General features: G+C 31.6%; 1 protein-coding gene across 1 annotated transcript in view; it reads right to left on the bottom strand.

Moving 5' to 3' along the window:
* LOC149777677 (uncharacterized) overlaps positions 1-26,745 on the bottom strand; it is a 193,720-nt gene that overhangs the window by 139,021 nt on the left and 27,954 nt on the right. Inside the window, exons 6-11 of the mRNA XM_089940394.1 lie at positions 24,847-24,990; positions 23,068-23,301; positions 19,640-19,783; positions 15,667-15,702; positions 14,163-14,324; positions 6,946-7,122 (exon numbers count right to left, since the gene is read on the bottom strand). Of these exons, the coding sequence (XP_089796520.1) occupies positions 6,946-7,122; positions 14,163-14,324; positions 15,667-15,702; positions 19,640-19,783; positions 23,068-23,301; positions 24,847-24,990 (897 nt within the window). The remainder of the gene's footprint in view (positions 1-6,945; positions 7,123-14,162; positions 14,325-15,666; positions 15,703-19,639; positions 19,784-23,067; positions 23,302-24,846; positions 24,991-26,745) is intronic.

The raw sequence follows: 26,745 nt of genomic DNA, 5'->3' as shown, positions 1-26,745 counted from the left end.
ATTTTATAACTACATTGTGATTTATTCATTTATATAACACTTAACACATATTTTATAACTACACTGTGATTTATTCATTTACATAACACATATTTTATAACTACATTGTGATTTATTCATTTACATAACACATATTTTATAACTACATTGTGATTTATTCGTTTATATAACACTTAACACATATTTTATAACTACATTGTGATTTATTCATTTATATAGCACATATTTTATAACTACATTGTGATTTATTCATTTATATAACACTTAACACATATTTTATAACTACATTGTGATTTATTCATTTATATAACACATATTTTATAACTACATTGTGATTTATTCATTTATATAACATATTTTATAACTACATTGTGATTTATTCATTTATATAACACATATTTTATAACTACATTGTGATTTATGCATTTATATAACACTTAACACATATTTTATAACTACATTGTGATTTGTTCATTTATATAACACATATTTTATAACTACATTGTGATTTATTCATTTATATAACACTTAACACATATTTTATAACTACATTGTGATTTATTCATTTATATAACACTTAACACATATTTTATAACTACATTGTGATTTATTCATTTACATAACACATATTTTATAACTAGATTGTGATTTATTCATTTATATAACACTTAACACATATTTTATAACTACATTGTGATTTGTTCATATATAAAACACATTTTATAACTACATTGTGATTTATTCATTTATATAACACTTAACACATATTTTATAACTACATTGTGATTTATTCATATATAAAACACATTTTATAACTACATTGTGATTTATTCATTTATATAAGACTTAACACATATTTTATAACTACATTGTGATTTATTCATTTACATAACACACATTTTATAACTACATTGTAATTTATTCATTTACATAACACATATTTTATAACTACATTGTGATTTATTCATTTATATAACACATATTTTATAACTACATTGTGATTTATTCATTTAAATAACACATATTTTATAACTACATTGTGATTTATTCATTTATATAACACTTAACACATATTTTATAACTACATTGTGATTTATTCATTTATATAACACATATTTTATAACTACATTGTGATTTATTCATTTATATAACACTTAACACATATTTTATAACTACATTGTGATTTATTCATTTACATAACACATATTTTATAACTACATTGTGATTTATTCATTTATATAACACTTAACACATATTTTATAACTACATTGTGATTTGTTCATATATAAAACACATTTTATAACTACATTGTAATTGATTCATTTATATAACACTTAACACATATTTTATAACTACATTGTGATTTATTCATATATAAAACACATTTTATAACTACATTGTGATTTATTCATTTATATAACACTTAACACATATTTTATAACTACATTGTGATTTATTCATTTACATAACACACATTTTATAACTACATTGTAATTTATTCATTTACATAACACATATTTTATAACTACATTGTCATTTATTCATTTACATAACACATATTTTATAACTACATTGTGATTTATTCATTTATATAACACATATTTTATAACTACATTGTGATTTATTCATTTATATAACACTTAACACATATTTTATAACTACATTGTGATTTATTCATTTATATAACACATATTTTATAACTACATTGTGATTTATTCATTTATATAACACATATTTTATAACTACATTGTGATTTATTCATTTATATAACACATATTTTATAACTACATTGTGATTTATTCATTTATATAACACATATTTTATAACTACATTGTGATTTATTCATTTATATAACACTTAACACATATTTTATAACTACATTGTGATTTATTCATTTACATAACACATATTTTATAACTACATTGTGATTTATTCATTTATATAACACATATTTTATAACTACATTGTGATTTATTCATTTATATAACACTTAACACATTTTATAACTACATTGTGATTTATTCATTTATATAACACTTAACACATATTTTATAACTACATTGTGATTTGTTCATATATAAAACACATTTTATAACTACATTGTAATTGATTCATTTATATAACACTTAACACATATTTTATAACTACATTGTGATTTATTCATATATAAAACACATTTTATAACTACATTGTGATTTATTCATTTATATAACACTTAACACATATTTTATAACTACATTGTGATTTATTCATTTACATAACACACATTTTATAACTACATTGTAATTTATTCATTTACATAACACATATTTTATAACTACATTGTCATTTATTCATTTACATAACACATATTTTATAACTACATTGTGATTTATTCATTTATATAACACATATTTTATAACTACATTGTGATTTATTCATTTATATAACACTTAACACATATTTTATAACTACATTGTGATTTATTCATTTATATAACACATATTTTATAACTACATTGTGATTTATTCATTTATATAACACATATTTTATAACTACATTGTGATTTATTCATTTATATAACACATATTTTATAACTACATTGTGATTTATTCATTTATATAACACTTAACACATATTTTATAACTACATTGTGATTTATTCATTTACATAACACATATTTTATAACTACATTGTGATTTATTCATTTATATAACACATATTTTATAACTACATTGTGATTTATTCATTTATATAACACTTAACACATTTTATAACTACATTGTGATTTATTCATTTATATAACACTTAACACATATTTTATAACTACATTGTGATTTATTCATTTATATAACACATATTTTATAACTACATTGTGATTTATTCATTTATATAACACTTAACACATTTTATAACTACATTGTGATTTATTCATTTACATAACACTTAACACATATTTTATAACTACATTGTGATTTGTTCATTTATATAAGACATATTTTATAACTACATTGTGATTTATTCATTTATATAACTTGACACATATTTTATAACTACACTGTGATTTATTCATTTACATAACACATATTTTATAACTACATTGTGATTTATTCATTTACATAACACATATTTTATAACTACATTGTGATTTATTCGTTTATATAACACTTAACACATATTTTATAACTACATTGTGATTTATTCATTTATATAGCACATATTTTATAACTACATTGTGATTTATTCATTTATAAAACACTTAACACATATTTTATAACTACATTGTGATTTATTCATTTATATAACACTTAACACATATTTTATAACTACATTGTGATTTATTTATTTATATAACACATATTTTATAACTACATTGTGATTTATTCATTTATATAACACTTAACACATATTTTATAACTACATTGTGATTTATTCGTTTATATAACACTTAACACATATTTTATAACTACATTGTGATTTATTCATTTATATAAGACATATTTTATAACTACATTGTGATTTATTCATTTATATAACACTTAACACATATTTTATAACTACATTGTGATTTATTTATTTATATAACACATATTTTATAACTACATTGTGATTTATTCATTTATATAACACTTAACACATATTTTATAACTACATTGTGATTTATTCGTTTATATAACACTTAACACATATTTTATAACTACATTGTGATTTATTCATTTATATAAGACATATTTTATAACTACATTGTGATTTATTCATTTATATAACACATATTTAATACTACATTGTAACTGCTTTATAACTACATTGTAATTGCTGTATAACTACATTGTAATTTGTGTATAACTAAATTGTAATTGCTGTATAACTACATTGTGATTTATTCTTTTATATAACACATATTTTATAACTACATTGTAATTGCTGTATAACTACATTGTAATTGCTGTATAACTACATTGTGATTTATTCTTTTACATAACACATATTGCATAACTACATTATAACTGCTGTATACCTACATTGTAATTGTTGTATAACTACACTGTAATTGCTGTATAACTACATTGTGATTTATTCTTTTACATAATCATATTGCATAACTACATTATAACTGCTGTATAACTACATTGTAATTGCTGTATAACTACATTGTAACTGTTGTATAACTACACTGTAATTGCTGTATAACTATATTGTAATTGTTGTATAACTACACTGTAATTGCTGTATAACTATATTGTAATTGCTGGATAACTAAATTGCAATTGCTGTATAACTACATTGTGATTTATATTCGGCATAAAATGTATAACTATGTTATGATTCATTCATTTATCTTGCACAAACTGTAGGGGTCCCAAGTGGCCAAAGGGTCTAAAATGCTCTCTGTTACAGATCACTGCCATCTCACCTCTGTCTGCTTGGGTTCGAGTCTAGGATCTGGCCAATGTGGGTATGTGAGAAAGCTTGCCAGTAGCTTCTCGTAGGTCGGTGGTTCTTTCTGGGGTTTTCCCGGGTTCTTCCTCCACCATTAGTACTGGCCACCATGTATAGCTTATCTGGTGCTGAAAAATGGCATTAAACCCCACAACAACAAGAACAACAACAACACAAATTGTATTGACTTATAGAGTACCACAATCAGAGCACACCTCCCCACTGCTATGTACCCTACAATGGCTATCCATTCGACCCAGAATCAAAACATAATTTGTTCTCTGTGCTATGTTTCACTGACTTACTCAGACTCGGTCAATAATTCAGACTTTTCCCATCAGTTAAATACAGTAGGCTATTAGTCAATAATTTTGACATTCCCATCTGCAAAATACAGTAGGTTATTAGTCAATAATTCAGACTTTCCCCATCAGTAAAATACATTAGGTTATTAGTCAATAATTCAGACATTCCCATCAGTAAAATACAATAGGTTATTTGTCAATAATTCAGACTTTCCCATCAGTAAAATACAGTAGGTTATTAGTCAATAATTCAGACTTTCCCATCAGTAAAATACAGTAGGTTATTAGTCAATAATTCTGATTGCCCCATCAGTAAAATACAGTAGGTTAGTAGTCAATAATTCAGACTTTCCCATCAGTAAAATACAGTAGGTTATTAGTCAATAATTCAGACTTTTCCAATCAGTAAAATACAGTAGGTTATTAGTCAATAATTCAGACTTTCCCATCAGTAAAATACAGTAGGTTATTAGTCAATAATTCAGATTTTCCCATCAGTAAAATACAGTAGGTTATTAATCAATGATTCAGACTTTCCCATCAGTAAAATACAGTAGGTTATTTGTCAATGATTCAGACTTTTCCGTCAGTAAAATACAATAGGTTATTTGTCAATAATTCAGACTTTCCCATCAGTAAAATACAGTAGGTTATTTGTCAATAATTCAGACTTTCCCATCAGTAAAATACAGTAGGTTATTTGTCAATAATTCAGACTTTCCCATCAGTAAAATACAGTAGGTTATTTGTCAATAATTCAGACTTTCCCATCAGTAAAATACAGTAGGTTATTAGTCAATAATTCAGATTTTCCCATCAGTAAAATACAGTAGGTTATTAATCAATGATTCAGACTTTCCCATCAGTAAACTACAGTAGGTTATTTGTCAATAATTCAGACTTTTCCATCAGTAAAATACAATAGGTTATTTGTCAATAATTCAGACTTTCCCATCAGTAAAATACAGTAGGTTATTAGTCAATAATTCAGACTTTCCCATCAGTAAAATACAGTAGGTAATTTGTCAATAATTCAGACTTTCCCATCAGTAAAATACAGCAGGCTATTAGTCAATAATTCAGACTTTCCCATCAGCAAAATACAGTAGGCTATTAGTAAATAATTCAGACTTTCCCATCAGTAAAATACAGTTGGCTATTAGTCAATAATTCAGACTTTTCCATCAGCAAAGTACAGTAGGTTATTAGTCATGTTATCATACCTTGTTTACAGCATATTTAGCTGCATTTTACCTGCTGTACAGTATAATATTTAGTTGAATTTTACCCGATGTACAGTATATCTTGTTTCACTGTACCTGCTGTACAGTATATCTTTTTGCATTTTACCTGCATATTTAGCTGCATTTTACCTGCTGTAGAGTATACTATTTAGTTGCATTTTACCTGCTGTACAATATAATATTTAGTTGCAATTTACCTGCTGTACAATATAATATTTATTTGCATTTTACCTGATGTACAGTATATCTTGTTGCATTTTACCAGCGGTACAGTATAATATTTAGTTGTATTTTACCTGATGTACAGTATATATTTTATGCATTTTACGTGCTTTACAGCATAATATTAGTTGCATTTTACCTGCTGTACAATATAATATTTAGTTCCAATTTAATTGCTATAGATTATACTTTTTAGTTGCATTTTGCCACCTGCAGAGTATAATATTTAGTTGCATTTTACCTGCTGTACAGTATATTATTTAGTTGCATTTTACCTGCTGTAGAGTATAGTATTTAGTTCCATTTTACTTACTGTACAGTATAATATTTAGTTGCATTTTGCCTGCTGTACAGTATATCTTGTTGCATTGTACCTGCTGTACAGTATAATATTTAGTTTCATTTTACCCACTGTACAGTATACTATTTAGTTGCATTTTACCTGCTGTACAGTATACTATTTAGTTGCATTTTACCTACTGTACAGTATAATATTTAGTTGCATTTTACCTGCTGTACAGTATATCTTGTTGCATTTTACCTGCTGTACAGTATAATATTTAGTTGCATTTTACCTGCTGTACAGTATAATATTTAGTTGCATTTTACCTACTGTACAGTATATCTTGTTGCATTTCACATAGGAGCACAACTTTTCATGTCAATCTCCTAATTTCAAACTCTATGGATGCTAGAATGAACTCCCCATTAGGAACTTAATTTTCTTCTTCAAACTAAAGAATATATAAATTTACATTGCTTCATGTTAGTATTATCCCCTGGCATCACACCATCGTCATTTCCATCAGAAGTTTCATTGTCGCTTTCAGGACGGATGAGAGCCAAGAAATTTTCCCTCCTCTCATCAATTGTCAAATATTCATTGGCCATATTCATCAATGCTTGTCTTTGTGATGCACATGTTCCCACAGCTAAAATGAAACAAAATTTTATTTAATTGTACATGAAGATGGCTAAAATGAAACAAAATTTTATTTAATTGTACAGGAAGGTCCCAAATATGATACAACATTCTATTTAAATGTACAGTAGCTAATTTGAGACAAAATTTTATCAAATAGTTCATGAAGGTAGCTAAGAGAATAGTATAGCTGTATGTTATTGCATGTGTACTGTCTTTTAGCTTGGGAAGAAAAATTGTTTTGGCATGTTGCTGACAAGCTATGGCATGTGATTTGACCATCCACACAAGATATCAGGCAGTACACATACTACAACTTGTTTATTATATTCAAATTTATAATTAGAATCCATTCAAATTCTCTAAATTCAAGCATAAAGAAAAAATTATAAATATTAAAATATAAATACGAATGACATGCAAGAATACAGAAAGTGAATTGGATTCCATGATGTCATTACAATCAGTCATGCTGAGGACATGATTATGTTTGGATGATGCTATGATGTTGTGTGAAACGGTCTACTGAGGACAAGACAATGACTGGATGATGCCATGATTTCATGACAATCAGTCCTACTGAGGACATGATAATGTTTGGATGATGTCATAATGTCATGACAATCATACTGAGGACATGATAATATATGGATGATGCCATGATGCACATCCTTATTGAGGACATGATAATGTTTGGATGATGCCATAATATCATGACAATCACACTGAGGACATGATAATGTATGGATGATGCCATAATGCACAGCCTTATTGATAACATGATAATGTTTGGATGATGCCATGATTTTGTGTTAATCAGTCTACTGAGGACAAGACAATGATTGGATGATGCCATGGTTTCATGACAATCAATCATACTGAGGACATAGTAATATATGGATGATGCCATGATGCACATCCTTATTGAGGACATGAAAATGTTTGGATGATGCCATAATATCATGACAATCACACTGAGGACATGATAATGTATGGATGATGCCATAATGCACAGCCTTATCGAGGACATGATTATGTTTGGATGATGCCATGATTTTGTGTTAATCAGTCCACTGAGGACAAGACAATGATTGGATGATGCCATGATTTCATGACAATCAATCATACTGAGGACATAGTAATATATGGATGATGCCATGATGAACATCCTTATTGAGGACATGATTATGTTTGGATGATGCCATGATATCATGACAAACATACTGAGGACATGGTAATATATGGATGATGCCATAATGCACATCCTTATTGAGGACATGATTATGTTTGGATGATGCCATAATATCATGACAAACATACTGAGGACATTATAATGTATGGATGATGTCATAATGCACATCCTTATTGAGGACATGATTATGTTTGGATGATGCCTTGATGCTGTGTCAATCAGCCTACCAAGGACAAGACATTGATTGGATGATGCCATGATTTCATGACAATCAGTCCTACTGAGGACATGATAATGTATGGATGATGCCATGATGTCATGTCAATCAGTCTACTGAGGGCATACAAATGATTGAATGATGCTTGGATGTCATGTCAATTAGCCTTATTGATAACATGATAATATTTGGATGATGCCATAATGTCATGTCAATCAGTCCTACTGAGGACATGATAATCTTTGGATGATGCCAAGATGCCATGACACACAGCCTTATTGAGGACATGATAATATTTGGATGATGCCAAAATGTCATGTCAATTAGTCTTATTGAGGACATGATGTTTGGATGATGCCATAATGTCAAGACAATCAGCTTTAATTAATGCCATGATTATGTTTGCATGATGCTATGATGTTATGTCAATTATCCTTATTAAGGACATGATACTGTTTGGATGATACCATAATGTCATGACAGTCAGTCCTACTGAGGACATGATACTGTTTGGATGATGCCATAATGTCATGACAGTCCTACTGAGGACATGATACTAGTTGGATGATGCCATAATGTCATGACAGTCAGTCCTACTATCTGGATGATACCATAATGTCATAACAACAGTCAGTCCTACTGAGGACATGATACTATTTGGATGATGCCATAATGTCATGACAGTCAGTCCTACTGAGGACATGATACTATTTGGATGATGCCATAATTTCATGACAGTCAGTCCTACTGAGGACATGATGCTAGTTGGATGATGCCATAATGTCATGACAGTCAGTCCTACTATTTGGATGATACCATAATGTCATAACAGTCAGTCCTACTGAGGACATGATACTATTTGGATGATGCCATAATGTCATGACAGTCAGTCCTACTGAGGACATGATACTTTTTGGATGATGCCATAATGTCATGACAGTCAGTCCTACTGAGGACATGATACTTTTTGGATGATGCCATAATGTCATGAAAGTCAGTCCTAAAGAGGACATGATACTATTTGGTGATGCTATGATGTTGTGATGAACAGACTTAATGATGACACAATGTTTAGATGTTGTCAAGTGGTCATAATATTTGGATGATAATGATGTCATAATTCACAGCCTTATTGAGGACATGATGATGTTTGGATGATACCATGATGAAATGATAAACAGCCTTATTGAGGACATGATGTTTGTATGATGTCATGTCATGACACAGCCCTGTTAAGGACATGATAATGTTCGTAAGATGTTATGTTATGACACAGCCTTGTTGAGGACCTATACCATGTGATAAACATTTAATAGAAAATACTGCCAAGTTGCCTCCAACATTAAGTGTATGGGACAAAATAAATCATAATTAGGCATGATTTCTTATGAAATAATGAAGTATTTAACTTCTTTGTAAAGCTAATATTTTTATTTAGCTAACGGAATTCATAAAAGGTTTTACATTTTGGTGTACTTTTTCTGTGCCACTCTTTGTTGACTAAATCTAGATGTATCCCTAAGTCATTAAATTTAAAATTAAGAAAAAAGTACCCTGCCACAAACTGACCCTAAAATAAAGTTAGGAACAAAGTACCCTGTCATTAATTGACCATAAAATAAATCTGAAAATAGTACCCTGTCATTAATTGTCAAAAAAAAATCTGGAAAAAGTAACAGCCACAAATTGACCATAAAATGAATCTGCAAAAAGTACCCAGCCATAAACTGACCATAAAAAAATATAGCAAAAAGTACCCAGTCACAAATTGACCCAAAAAATCTGAAATCAGTACTCTGTCATTAATCGACAAAAAAATAAATCTGAAAAAAGTACCCTGTCATTAACTGATGATAAAATAAAGCTATTAAAAACAATCCTACCACTAAATGGCCATAAATAAAGCTGGAAAAAACAACCCTACCACAAAATGACCATACAATAAAGCTGGAAAAAACAACCCTACCACTAAATGACCATAAATAAAGCTGGAAAAAACAACCCTACCACAAAATGACCATACAATAAAGCTGGGAAAACCACCCTACCACTAAATGACCATACAATAAAGCTAGAAAAAACAACCCTATCACTAAATGACCATACCATAAAGCTGGATAAACAACCCTACCACAGAATGACCATACAATAAAGCTAGAAAAAACAACCCTATCACAAAATGACCATACAATAAAGCTGGATAAAACAACCCTGCCACAAAATGACCATACAATAAAGCTAGAAAAAACAACCCTATTACTAAATAACCATACAATAAAGCTGGATAAACAACCCTACCACAGAATGACGTTACAATAAAGTGGAAAAAACAACCATACCACTAAATGACCATAAAATAAAGCTGGGAAAAACAACCCTACCACTAAATTACCATACAATAAAGCTGGAAAAAACAACCCTACCACTAAATGACCATACAATAAAGTTGGAAAAACAACCCTACTACTGAATGACCATACAATAAAGATGGAGAAAACAACCCTACCACTAAATGATGTTACAAAAAAGTGGAAAAAACAACCCTACCACTAAATGACCATACAGTAAAGCTGGAAAAAACAACCCTATCACTAAATGACCATACAATAAAGCTGGAAAGAACAACCCTACCACTAAATGACCATACAATAAAGCTGGGAAAAACAACCCTACCACTAAACGACCATACAATAAAGCTGGAAAAAACAACCCTACCACTAAATGACCATAAAATAAAGCTGGAAAAAATAACCCTACCACTAAATGACCATAAATAAAGCTGGAAAAACAACCCTACCACTAAATGACAATAAATAAAGCTGGAGAACCATTAAAATATACATAATATTTCCACAGGTTGAAGATCCTAAATACAAAGAAATGTGTATGTTGGTAAGTTGTTTCTCAGTACAACACAACTACTGAGATGACTACAGAATGCCAGTACAGATGTTTTATGATAAGTTGTAAAATCAGTAAATTCCAAATGTTAGTCTACCCTCTCTGTCGACTTCATTTTATTTCAGTTAACTGTTATTTTGATGTTTAAAACTGTAATCCATTTTTCTTTAACCCCTCTCACAGCCAATTTATTATTAAATGTCTCACAACCATGTGATTATTTAACATGTCTAAGAAACATGTCATTATTAAACATGTCTCACAAACCATGTCATTATTTACCATGTCTAACAAACATGTCATTATTTAACATGTCGGGGCCCCGAGTGGATGAGTGGTCTAAAGCGCTCTCCATTACGGATCACTGCTATCTCACCTCTGCGTGGGTTCAAGTCCCAGATTTGGTGAATGTGGGTGTGTGAAAAAGCTTGCCAGTAGATTCTCGTGGGTCGGTGGTTCTTCTCAGGGTTTCCCCGGGCTCTTCCTCCACCATTAATACTGGCCGCCATGCATAGCCTATCGTGTGCTGAAAAATGGCGTTAAACCCCACAACAACAACAACAAAAAATTTAACATGTCACACAACCAAGTTATTATTAACATGTTTCACAACCATGTCATTATTTAACATGTCTCACAAAAATATCATAATTTAATATGTCTCACAACCAAGTTATTAACATATTGCACAATCATGTCAAACTGTAACATGTCTCACAATCATGTCATTTTAGGTCCAATACTCATGTTTCTAGTGCTGGGATAAGCCTAGGTAAAAGTGATGTCATCTCAAAGACATCAAAATTTAATGATCTCATCATTTTGAACTGTATTACAGTCACCACTGAGTTTCAAAAAGTGGATGCCCTTATTACAGTAGCCACTGAGTTTCAAAAAGTGGATGCCGTTAATAAACTGTATTACAGTAGCCACCATGTTTCAAAAAGTGGATGCCCTTGATAAACTGTATTACAGTAGCCACCATGTTTCAAAAAGTGGATGCCCTTAATGAACTGTGTTACAGTAGCCACTGAGTTTCAAAAAGTGGATGCCCATAATAAACTGTATTACAGTAGCCAGCATGTTTCAAAAAGTGGATGCCCTTAATGAACTGTATTACAGTAGCCACTGAGTTTCAAAAAGTGGATGCCCTCAATAAACTGTATTACAGTAGCCACCATGTTTCAAAAAGTGGATGTCCTTAATAAACTGTATTACAGTAGCCACTGAGTTTCAAAAAGTGGATGCCCTTAATGAACTGTATTACAGTAGCCACCATGTTTCAAAAAGTGGATGCCCTTAATGAACTGTATTACAGTAGCCACCATGTTTCAAAAAGTGGATGCCCTTAATCAACTGTATTACAGTAGCCACCATGTTTCAAAAAGTGGATGCCCTTAATGAACTGTATTACAGTAGCCACTGTTTCAAAAAGTGGATGCCCTTAATGAACTGTATTACAGTAGCCAGCATGTTTCAAAAAGTGGATGCCCTTAATGAACTGTATTACAGTAGCCAGCATGTTTCAAAAAGCGGATGCCCTTAATGAACTGTATTACAGTAGCCACTGAGTTTCAAAAAGTGGATGCCCTTAATAAACTCTATTACAGTAGCCACCATGTTTCAAAAAGTGGATGCCCTTAATGAACTGTATTACAGTAGCCACCATGTTTCAAAAAGTGGATGCCCTTAATGAACTGTATTACAGTAGCCACCATGTTTCAAAAAGTGGATGCCCTTAATGAACTGTATTACAGTAGCCACTGAGTTTCAAAAAGTGGATGCCCTTAATGAACTGTATTACAGTAGCCACCATGTTTCAAAAAGTGGATGCCCTTAATGAAATGTATTACAGTAGCCACTGAGTTTCAAAAAGTGGATGCCCTTAATGAACTGTATTACAGTAGCCACCATGTTTCAAAAAGTGGATGCCCTTAACGAACTGTATTACAGTCGCCAGCATGTTTCAAAAAGTGGATGCCCTTAATAAACTGTATTACAGTAGCCACCATGTTTCAAAAAGTGGATGCCCTTGATAAGCTATTACAGTAGCCAGCATGTTTCAAAAAGTGGATGCCCTTAATGGACTGTATTACAGTAGCCACTGAGTTTCAAAAAGTGGATGCCCTTATTGAACTGTATTACAGTAGCCACTGAGTTTCAAAAAGTGGATGCCCGTAATAAACTGTATTACAGTAGCCACCATGTTTCAAAAAGTGGATGCCCTTAATGAACTGTATTACAGTAGCCAGCATGTTTCAAAAAGTGGATGCCCTTAATGAACTGTATTACAGTAGGCACTGAGTTTCAAAAAGTGGATGCCCTTAATAAAGTTATTATGAAGGGCAGTAATAATGAACAAGTGTGTCATTGGAACATTTATCACAATACATGTAATTTCAGATTGAATTATAAGCGACCATATCTTAGTTGGTATTCCAACTCCAAAATACTGTTAATTTTCTCTGCAAACAGTACTTTGATGTACCATCCCTACATATAAATTCCAAACTTTAACATAAAACTAGAATACAGTACTTAATACTAATTATGGCAATAACAATAATTTTGACAATTATAATAATTATGAAAATAACAATAAGAAAGACAATAACAATAATTATGACAATAACAATAATTTTGACAATAATAATAATTATGACAATAACAATAATTATGACAATAACAATGTTGCCATTTTAACATCTCATACTAGCAAGTTAGTTTTTGTGCCACTCACTCTTGTTACAATCGATCTTTTCATTCTTCTCATTGAAAAACTCCACAGTACATGTGTCTCCACATGGGTTGATTCGACAGACGGCATAAGTATTGCTGGCACAAGTTTTTCCAGTGCAAAGGTCATATGGACAACATTTTGGTGACTGACCATTTGGACAAACTGAAGTTAAAAAGATATCATCAGATACTTATTACAAAATATCCTTCATATCTAAATGTCACCATTATTACAAAATATCCATCATATCTAAATGTCACTTTATTACAAAATATCCATCCTATCTAAATGTCACCATTATTACAAAATATCCTTCATATCTAAATGTCACCATTATTACAAAATATCCTTCATAACTAAATGTCACCATTATTACAAAATATCCTTCATATCTAAATGTCACCATTATTACAAAATATCCTTCAGATCTAAATGTCACCATTATTACAAAATATCCTTCATATCTAAATGTCACCATTATTACAAAATATCCATCATATCTAAATGTCACTATTATTACAAAATATCCATCATATCTAAATGTCACCACTATTACAAAATATCCATCATATCTAAATGTCACCATTATTACAAAATATCCTTCATATCTAAATGTCACCATTATTACAAAATATCCTTCATATCTAAATGTCACCATTATTAACAGATTCCTTTTGGTTATATAAAAGAAACAGGTTATCACATAAAGTCAGCAAGTCCAATTTATTAACTTTCAATGGAGCAACATGATGATATAGCGCCTCATCGCTTCGATTGCAGGATCTTTTTAATGGTTTACTTTGAAATAACTTTTTTCACAAGCAAAAATTGTTTGTAAAAGCAAAAATTTATTTTTAATATGGATTGTAACAGAACAAATTCTATATCACATTTGGCCCAGTGTATATCTAAATATTGATTTTAACAAAAATAATTTTATATCACATATGGTCAAGTGTATATCTAAATATAGATTGTAACAAAAAAAATTATATCACATATGGCCCAGTGTAAATCTAAATATTGATTGTAACAAATATAATTTTATGTCACATATGGTCCAGTGTATATCTAAATATGGATTATAACAAGAACAGTTTTATATCACATATGGTTCAGTGTATATCTAAATATGGATTGTAACAAATATAATTTTATATCACATATGGCCCAGTGTATATCTAAATATGGATTGTAACAAATATAATTTTATATCACATATGGCCCAGTGTATATCTAAATATAGATTGTAACAAATATAATTTTATATCACATATGGCCCAGTGTATATCTAAATATAGATTGTAACAAATATAATTTTATATCACATGTGGCCCAGTGTATATGTAAATATGGATTGTAACAAGAACAATTTTATATCACATATGGCCCAGTGTATATCTAAATATGGATTGTAACAAGTACATAATCTTTTATAATACTTTAGGATTGAGAACACCTTGAAGCATTTAAAAAATTATTACATGATTAATTAAATTCTTACCTTGTATACTGAGTGCATCAGTTGTCTCAGTAACAGCTGAAAATATAAATTCGTTTGAATTATAAAATTTTAATTTTATTTTTTCTTTCGAAAATGCTCTGAATTTGTATATTTTTTGTGGTTTAGCTACATATGACATTTTTGTTCCTTAATTATTCGAGGGTATGTCAGTAGTTTTCACAGCTGGATCACAGTTTAGTATTCTTATGGATCACTGTTTAGTATTCTTATGGATCACTGTTTAGTATTGTTAAGGATCACTGTTTAGTACTCTTATGGATCACTGTTTAGTATTCTTATGGATCACTGTTTAGTATTGTTAAGGATCACTGTTTAGTACTCTTATGGATCACTGTTTAGTATTCTTATGGATCACTGTTTAGTATTGTTAAGGATCACTGTTTAGTACTCTTATGGATCACTGTTTAGTACTCTTATGGATCACTGTTTAGTATTCTTATGGATCACTGTTTAGCATTCTTATGGATCACTGTTTAGTATTGTTAAGGATCACTGTTTAGTACTCTTATGGATCACTGTTTAGTATTCTTATGGATCACTGTTTAGTATTGTTAAGGATCACTGTTTAGTACTCTTATGGATCACTGTTTAGTACTCTTATGGATCACTGTTTAGTATTCTTAGTATTCTTATGGATCACTGTTTAGTATTCTTATGGATCACTGTTTAGTATTCTTAGTATTCTTATGGATCACTGTTTAGTATTCTTAGTATTCTTATGGATCACTGTTTAGTATTCTTAGTATTCTTATGGATCACTGTTTAGTATTCTTATGGATCACTGTTTAGTATTCTTATGGATTAGTACAATATAGCAATTATGATTTGAAATCCATCCAACAAATGGTACATTGTTGAAAAAATCGATTTCTCAACAACAATACAAAGGTCACTTTTGATATTGTTATTAGCATCTACTTGATTATAACTCCATAAAGAATAAATTGGCCTGATTCTCTACTAAAGCAAGTTTCATACAGCATTCTGATTCTCTCCTATAGCAATGTTTATACAGCTTCCTGATTGATCTCTCCTATAGCTAGGTTCATACAGACTCCTGATTACTCCTATAGCACAGTTCATGTGGCATTCTGATTCTCTCCTATAGCAAGGATCATAGATTCCTGATTCACTCCCATGATATTAAAATAACTTTGAATTTCTGAGTGCTCATGATCGAACCGATATGTATCAGCATAGATGAAACCTGGATGTCAATTTCTGTGTAGAGAAAAGGATATGAGTCATGGCATTTTTTGGACCTGCATGTGTTTGAAACATGTGCTTCCAATTCCACACCAAAGAGTCAGGTGCTAATTTCAGTAACGAGTGTTCCAAACTGTTAAAGGACTGAAATTCCACTAAGAAAACAATGTCTTTTTTTTTCAGTTACAACTAGGATAAGCTCTCAAAAGATTCTTTTTCCTACAATGCAACGTTCATTTTCAACCAATTGTGGCCTGCCAAACCCATATTTACTCTAATTTATGTTCAGCCATTTGCAGACTGGTTCCCATTTTTTTCCATCCAAATAGTACCATGTATCCTATACCAAAGTTCATACAGTTTCTGAATCTTTTTATTCAAAGTCTTGTTGTGGAGATTTTAAGGACATTCAAAGCTTTTGAAGGAGTATTTCTATTCTTACAAAAATTAAAAATGCCCTCCATGTGTTGCTTTGTTACTCACTACAAAAAAGGGTATAAATGTAGAAGACTGAGCTCAAAAATAACATGCCACTATTGCAAATATGGACACTACCCTGTCATACACATAATTTTCTTTTGTTTTGTTAATTTAAGAAAATATATAAATAAAAAAAAGGACAAATTAATGTACATTTTACTCACTTTTTTAAAGATCTCTATTTATTCAGATGAATATGGGACAAAACTCAAGAAGTTTTTCAACAAATTCAAGGATAAAGCCAACGTTTTGAAAATGCAAGTAGTTTTCACAGAATCTCCTTAAATTTTCAAAATTGTATGAAAACCTGTATATTGTCTGCACCACATCTGAAGTTTTCATTTTGATTATAACAATAATACTGTAAGTGAAGTTAATATTCTTAATTATAATGCAAGGAAAATTCTCGTTCCCATGGGTGTATATAGATTCATTTGGAATACATGGATTCCTCTGACCCTCATGTGACTATATGGATTCATCTGAATCACATGTGAATACACAGGTTCAGCTGGAAAGGAATATTAATTAACATTTTAACTGTTTTTAATGAGATTTATCTTACGCTCATAAAAATTTAATTAAAAATTTAATTAAAAATTTAATCAAGCAAACACAAGCAGCAATGCTTCAAACATTTTCCACATATGAGCATATCTAGATGTCCTAACTGATATTTCAATGCATTGCATTTTGACAACCCTGCTGACGTATCTCGATACAGGTGATGAATTCTGGCACCCTTTGTCAACAAGTGTCACTTGCATGGCCAATTCTTAGCCACCTGATGGGAATATCCCCTTTAGAAAAATGGGCTTTCTGGATTTTGCTCTGACATCATAGTGCATGCTGCTATGTTAGATGAATGTTAAAAATCCAATCAGAAATAATAGGACATTTGAAATTATCCCAAAATACAATTGGCTGCAACCATCTTCACAGCAGACTGATTCGGACTATCAGATTAATTTTCTGAGGATTAAGTTTACCTCAGAACCAAAGCCAGTAACCAGACTGTTGTTTTATAAACAATAGAAAAAAACAAAGCAAGGTCAAATAGCCTATACAACACTGACAATGATGATTGGTGTTTGAAAACAACACTGACAATGATGATCAGTGTCTGAAAACAACACTGACAATGATGATCGGTGTTTGAAAACAACACTGACAATGATGATCGGTCTTTGAAAACAACACTGACAATGATGATCGGTCTTTGAAAACAACACTGACAATGATGATCTGTGTCTAAAAACAACACTGACAATGATAATCAGTGTTTGAAAACAACACTGACAATGATAATCAGTGTTTGAAAACAACACTGACAATGATGATCAGTGTCTGAAAACAACACTGATAATGATGATCGGTGTTTGAAAACAACACTGATAATGATGATCGGTGTCTGAAAACAACACTGACAATGGTGATCGGTCTTTGAAAACAACACTGACAATGATGATCGGCATTTGAAAACAACACTGACAATGATGATCGGTGTTTGAAAACAACACTGACAATGATGATCGGTGTTTGAAAACAACACTGACTGAAATCTATTTGTAATACACTAACATGGAACTCACCCTTCATGCACAAGTAATGAAGAATGTTGCTGTTTATCAATTTATAGTTTAGAAAAAGGAAATGAGCACTAAATATTGAACTTGAATGAATAACTGACTATTGGGGGTACTGGCTGTTTTGGGCATAATTTGTAACCATCTATCTTCGGACATGCAAGATCTGTGTCATTCAATATGTTGCAAATTTTTTTATTTCAGAACGTGAATGAATAATAAAAACGTCAAATTCGCAATGAAATCAATATGAAATTGCCAACCATTACAAATTCAACTGAGTCCCTTGAGATGCTATCATTGGATTATCACTTTACATATAATTACAATTTTACAATACACAACACCCAAAATTCTGACCACTGAATACACAGTATGGATCCAGACAATGGGACTAATTTTCTCCCTTTGACCACATTTAATACAGAAGTACACACGATTAATTAATGAATATTTTATGGGTATGAATTCTTTTGGTTTTAAAAATTTTCAATTTTCCATGGATTAATAAATTAATGTATGTGATTGCAGTTTCTATTTTCTTTGAAGCTGGAACACTTATGTTATGTCTTGAAATTCATGGCTTAAGGTAACCATGAAATGCACAAAAACTTGAACACCAAGAATAAAAGTGCAATTTCCATATTAATTAGGAAAGTTAAATGATGGTAATAACTTACTTTCAGGTTGAGAGCATTGTCTAAAGCAACCGTTGAAGCAACACTTTTGAACACCACTGCAGGCAGAATCATCCATGCAGATATTCTGGGTATTTGCACAGTTCCGTCCATCTAAAGTTGGTGCAGGACATCGGCCAGGCTTGACTGACAAAGACAGCACAGATATAAATTGAAAAAAAAATGTAGCATTAAGAGGCCCATCCAATCAAACTACAATGATGTGTTGTCAGTAGGGCTGTACCAAATACCAGGCTGTACTGAATACTGGACTGTACCAAATACCAGGCCGTATCGAATAACAGGCTGTACTAATACTGGCCTGTACCTAATACCTAGCTGTACTGAATACTGGACTGTACCAAATACCAGGCTGTATCGAATAACAGGCTGTACCATATAATGGGCTGTATCAAATAGTATTTTTTAAAATAGATTTTAGGGCTGTACCGGATAGTGGTTTTAATTATTTGGCCTAATATGAAAAGAGACCATAACTATTTGGTCGAATATGAATACGAATAGTGACTGAATGCTCCAAAATAAAAAAAAAATTTCAGCAGGTCTAATGACATTTTAATTAATTATAAAGTCATTAACAATGAACACGTGAAGGTTCAAAGTAAATAAGGCATTACCAAAATATCAAAGTGCTACAGTTAAACGTCTTGATAATGCTTTATACATTAACCAATGTATAGCAAGATTCAAATTTTCAAATGCAGTCCAACAGTTACTAGTGTATGAAGAGTACGTTAGCTTTATAAAAAAATAAGTCTATCGGTGTTGTCTACCAGTAGATAAAATTTTTGTTGTCTGACAAGGAACTGCTGGCAACACTGAATAGGTGTTCACTGGGATGCATGTTGAAGGAGCTGCTAGATAATGTTGGGTTCAAGAACAAGGTAAAGAAAACACGTCAGAATTTGGTCTGCCACCATGACACTGGATCTCTTGGGACACAAGGCTCATTTAGACATTTGTTCAGTTGGTTGTTGATAATAACTGACGTACTCTTTTCTGATTACAATGAGCCTGCCGTGCTTAAAGGTTGACTTAATTGTATTATTCGTATTCGCATGCATCTTACTTTTCAGCCAAATACGAATACCTCATTTAATAAACTCTTCAGAGCTGAAGTGAATATAAAGCGAATACTCAGTACAGGCCTAGTTGTAAATGACAATAATATAATTAGATTTGTGTACCATTCTGAAATCTAAACTCTGCCAATGGACAGTGATGTGTATTCATATGTACCTCAGACTCTATGAACCAATGGACAGATGTGTGGATTCATATATACCTGTGGACTCATATATACCCAGACCTGATCGACCATTAGACAGACATGGAATCATAGACCATTAGACAGACACGTGGATTCGTATATACCCAGACTTGATAGACCATTAGACAGACACATGGATTCGTATATACACCCCGGACTCCACTCTAGACCAATGGGAAGACACATTGATTCATTTATACCCAAATGTCTATAGATCAATGGACATGCATGTGGATTCATATATACCCCAGACTCTAAAGACAAATGGATAGACATGTGGATTCATATATACCCAGACTTGACAGACCATTAGACAGACACGTGGATTCATATATACCCACACTTGATAGACCATTAGACAGACACGTGGATTCATATATACCAACACTTGATAGACCATTAGACAGACATGTGGATTCATATATACCCAGACTTGATAGACCATTAGACAGACACATGGATTCATATATACCCCACACTCTGCTAAAGACCAATGGACATACATGTGGATTTGTATATACCAGAAACTCTGTAGATCAACTGACAGACATGTGGAATCATATATATCCCAGACTCTAGAGAGACAGACCTATAAATCAGTTGATTTCACTGTACCTGAGTCTACAGAGACATAACTATAAATCAGTTGATTTCACTGTACCTGAGTCTAAAGAGACAGACATAGAAATCAACTGATTTCACCGTACCTGAGTCTATAGAGACAGGCCTATAAATCCATTAATTTCACTGTACCTGAGTCTATAGAGACAGACCTATAAATCCATTAATTTCACTGTACCTGAATCTATAGAGACAGACCTATAAATCCATTAATTTCACTGTACCTGAGTCTATAGAGACAGACCTATAAATCCATTAATTTCACTGCACCTGAGTCTATAGAGACAGACCTATAAATCCATTAATTTCACTGTACCTGAGTCTATAGAGACAGACCTATAAATCCATTAATTTCACTGTACCTGAGTCTATAGAGACAGACCTATAAATCAATTAATTTCACTGTACTTGAGTCTACAGAGACAGACCTATCAATCAATTGATTTCACTGTACCTGAAACCTCAACAGTAGTAGTACTGATCAGCATTTACATCAGTGGCACATGTTACAGCCTGATTGATGGCTATAGTACAGGTCAGTTTGACTGATATATGGCTATAGTACAGGTCAGTTTGACTGATAGATGGCTATAGTACAGGTCAATTTGACTGATATATGGCTATAGTACAGGTCAGTTTCACTAATATATGGCTATAGTACAGGTCAGTTTGACTGATAGATGGCTATAGTACAAGTCAGTTTGATGTATAGCTATAGTACAGGTCAGTTTGATATATGGCTATAGTACAGGTCAGTCTGATATATGGCTATAGTACAGGTCAGTTTGATTGACTTATGGCTATTGTACATGTCAGTTTGGCTGATATATTGCTATATACAGATCAGTTTGTTTGACAAATGGCTATAGTACAGGTCATTTTGACTGATATATGGCTATAGCAATGGTCAGTTTGACTGATGGATGGCTATAGTCAGGTCAGTTTAACTGATATATGGCTATAGTACAGGTCAGTTTGACTGATAGATTGCTATAGTACAGGTCAGTTTGACTGATATATGGCTATAGTACAGGTCAGTTTGACTGATAGATGGCTATAGTACAGGTCAGTTTGACTGATAGATGGCTATAGTACAAGTCAGTTTGATGTATAGCTATAGTACAGGTCAGTTTGATATATGGCTATAGTACAGGTCAGTTTGATATATGGCTATAGTACAGGTCAGTTTGATTGACTTATGGCTATTGTACATGTCAGTTTGGCTGATAGATCAGTTTGTTTGACAAATGGCTATAGTACAGGTCATTTTGACTGATATATGGCTATAGTAATGGTCAGTTTGACTGATGGATGGCTATAGTACAAGTCAGTTTGACTGATGGATGGCTATAGTACAGGTCAGTCTGACTGATAGATGACTATAGTACAGGTCAGTTTGACTGATAGATGGCTATAGTACAGGTCAGTTTCATTGACAAACAGCTATAGAGTAGTACTGGTCAGTTGACCAATATATGGATAGAGGTCAATTCTTCCATCATCAACAATACACACTTACTTGTAAGACAGTTGATATTTCCACGGCCCTCAGAACCAGGAATTTTCAGTCCTGTTGTAGTATTAACACAGAAGGAAATCCCAAGGTTGTCAATCACTTGCTGTGGCATCCATCCAAATTGGTTACACCGTGGAAGCCAGGTTTGTGTCCGACCCATGCATGTACTGTTAAGTGCTGCAAGTTTGCTAGCAGCTTCACTGTATTGTCTGAGGCACGTAGATTCTTCCTCGTTCACTTCAAATTACAATTTAAAGTACCATGCAGAAGTGTTAAGAAATGCGTTGAATGATATAACATGCTTCAGTGAGTGGAATACTGTAATATTCAATGAGTGTAATAAATTTCATATCAATGACGAATAATATGACATGTAAAGACACACTTGCAGTGAGTTGAATATTGTAATATTCAATGAGTGTAATAAATTTCATATCAATGACGAATAATATGACATGTAAAGACACACTTGCAGTGAGTTGAATACTGTAATATTCAATGTGTGTAATAATTTTCATATCAATGTTTGAAGACTTTGCATCACTCAGTAATGCAACTCTGTGACTTTGATATGTGCTATAACTTTTAATATGACATTGTGATGAAAATAAAAGTGAGTGTTAAATCATAAGACTGTAAAACATTGTTTAGATCCATGCCAAAGATAAATAGAAAATTGTCATTACTATTTGATTGTCATTACTATTTGATAGCAAACAACAGTCCACAAATGAATAGAAAATTGTCATTACTATTTGAGAGCAAATGACAGTCCACAAATGAATAGAAAATTGCCATTACTATTTGATAGCAAACAACAGTCCACAAATGAGTAGAAAATTGTCATTACTATTTGATAGCAAACAACAGTCCACAAATGAACAGAAAATTATCATTACTATTTGATAGCAAATGAGTCCACAAATGAATAGAAAATTGTCAGTACTATTTGATAGCAAATGACAGTCCACAAATGAATAGAAAATTGTCATTACTATTTGATAGCAAATGAGTCCACAAATGAATAGAAAATTGTCAGTACTATTTGATAGCAAATGACAGTCCACAAATGAATAGAAAATTGTCATTACTATTTGATAGCAAATGAGTCCACAAATGAACAGAAAATTGTCATTGCTATTTGAGAACAAATGACAGTCCACAAATGAATAGAAAATGGTCATTACTATTTGACAGCAAATGACAGTTCACAAATGAATATATTTTTTTTTCCTATTTAATAGAAAATGACAGTCAAAAAATAAATAGAAAAAAGTCATTACTTTTTGGAAGCTGATGACAATTCACAAAAAACAAATACTGCATATGAATATATGCATCTTCATTAAGAACCCATACGAACACAAAAATGATGTAAGAGATTGTTGGTGTGCATATAATATCTCATAATTTTAAATATACAGAAAGGTGTTATATCACACTTGTGAAACATTTCAACAAACAATTTTAACTATTCAACACTCGCAACCTGGTTTTAAAACTTAAAACTCAAATACAATCAAAACCTATTTCAGTGAACACTGCAATGATAATAGTCTTGTAACCTAGTTCAATACACACACTTTGAACTACTATACACTTGTAACATAGCTCAATTAGCACCTGTAACCATTATACACTTGTAGCATTGCTCAACAAACACCTGTAACTATTATACACTTGTAGCATTGCTCAACAAACACCTGTAACTATTATACACTTGTAGCATAGTTAAGCAAAGACTTGTAACTATTATAATTTTGCATGATAACCCATTCTCACCAAGTCTGACACAGGTCTTGTTTCTGCATCCCTCCTGGCAACACTTCTCTCCTGATGGACAGTTAATATCCACACTACAAGTCTTCTTGCTTGGGCAGTTTGGAAGTGTGTTTTTGTTTATGACTGGACACTGCCCTTGACGTGCTGTATTGAAAAAGGATTCAAATAAACCTTTCTTAGAGAACCAAATAAAGTGTACATGTTTATAAGGTCATGTGATGTAAAGGACACATGATGATGAATTAAAAATATAAAGGATGACTGTCTATAAAGAACACGTGTCATAAAGGACACCTGCTTATAAAATACAGATGTTCATAAAAGAACAAGTTATTGTAAGGGAATTTGTTTATAAAGTTTATGTAATTGTAGAGAGCTTATAAAAAATATAACAGCATATTTTTAGCAAGGAAAATTGTTATGAATCCAATTTTATCATATTACATATGTACCGTCTAAAATGGGGCCCTAAGTGGCTGAGTGGTCTAAAGCACTCTCCGTTATGGATCACTGCCATCTCACCTCTGTTTGTGTGTGTTCGAGTCTCAGATTCAGCCAATGTGGGTATGCGAGAAAGCTTGCCAGCAGCTTCTTGTGGGTCGGTGGTTCTTTCCAGGGTATCCTGGGTTCTTCCTCCACCATTAATACTGGCCGCCATGTATAGCCTATCATGCGCTGAAAAATGGCATTAAACCCTACAACAACAACAAAAACCATCTAAAGCACATATCAATCCATAAAGGAAACAATTTTACAAATTTAACTTCATATGTCACAAAGAGGATCTAGGCAGGATTAAAAGAAGCCGATCATTACCTGAATATTAATTAGCTCATCCTGTTTCTTATCTGCAGACTTTTTCGAAGAACAACTGACAAATTCAATTTTAACACAATGTCTTTTCATTCATTTTCTTTGTTTATCTCCAGAATTTTTCTAAGAACAACCAACAAAATTACTTTGCAATGCCATAATATTGCCTTTGTCTTGTTTGCTATTTCACTGTGATTTTTTGGAAGTTTCTACCATAACTAGATTGGGATGGGGGCAAAACAACTCTGTAGAATAAACTAAGACCACACATTTGAAAAGTGACTATTAAATTTTTTGCACACCTCAAGTGGTTTTTACTTCATCATTTGAATAAGGTTTTGTCAGACAGTCCACAGTCCAAAAGTTCAAAATGTAAACAAATATGAAATTTATTGATAATGGGCTGAAAATCTAACCAGGATCTGCATGTCTACAAATATGCAAATTAATTTCATTTGTGGACCTCAATTGGTCTCAACTCAGAAAACTGAAAAAAAAATTTCATCCAAAATTTCAATTTTACATGAAAAACATAAATTCAAAACTCACTTCAATCTTGTAAATTTATTTCAGCTACTAAATTCCTGATGCCTGCTGGGTGAGATTATTTATGGTTAGTAGGTTTATGAGTGAGATGATGTCCCAAGGTCATGACCGGATAAAAGAATACTTGATATGTGTACCAACAGATTAGGGTTTGATAAGAGGCTAAGTTTTTGCATCAAACAAAAAGCCCATGTTTAAGATGAATCATTAATAACTAAAAGCTTGTAGGTAACTCAGACTGATGCTATTCATTTGTATAAACATTTTAAAAAAAAAATAAATTCACAGCGTTATCAAACAGGCATGAAGCCTCACTTTTAATGTGTATGAGTGTTTGATTTTCATTTGGAAAGTATGTTGTTCTTTGGATGTTAAAAAAAAAACAGCATTTTTAATTTTTGCCCTCTAACACACACAGACACTGACACACACACAGACACTGACATTCTTTCATACTTACCGGTACATTCTCTCTCCCTTTCAATTTTTCAAATCACAAAAGCACTTACAAAAAGACACTTTTTCACATTTGTGAAACCT

This window comes from Sinohyriopsis cumingii, chromosome 17, assembly GCF_028554795.1.
Source record: "Sinohyriopsis cumingii isolate HCF-2022 chromosome 17, ASM2855479v2, whole genome shotgun sequence".
Taxonomy (NCBI): domain Eukaryota; kingdom Metazoa; phylum Mollusca; class Bivalvia; order Unionida; family Unionidae; genus Sinohyriopsis; species Sinohyriopsis cumingii.
Note: the sequence above shows the minus strand (reverse complement) of the source record. Positions and strands in the feature narration are given on the sequence as shown.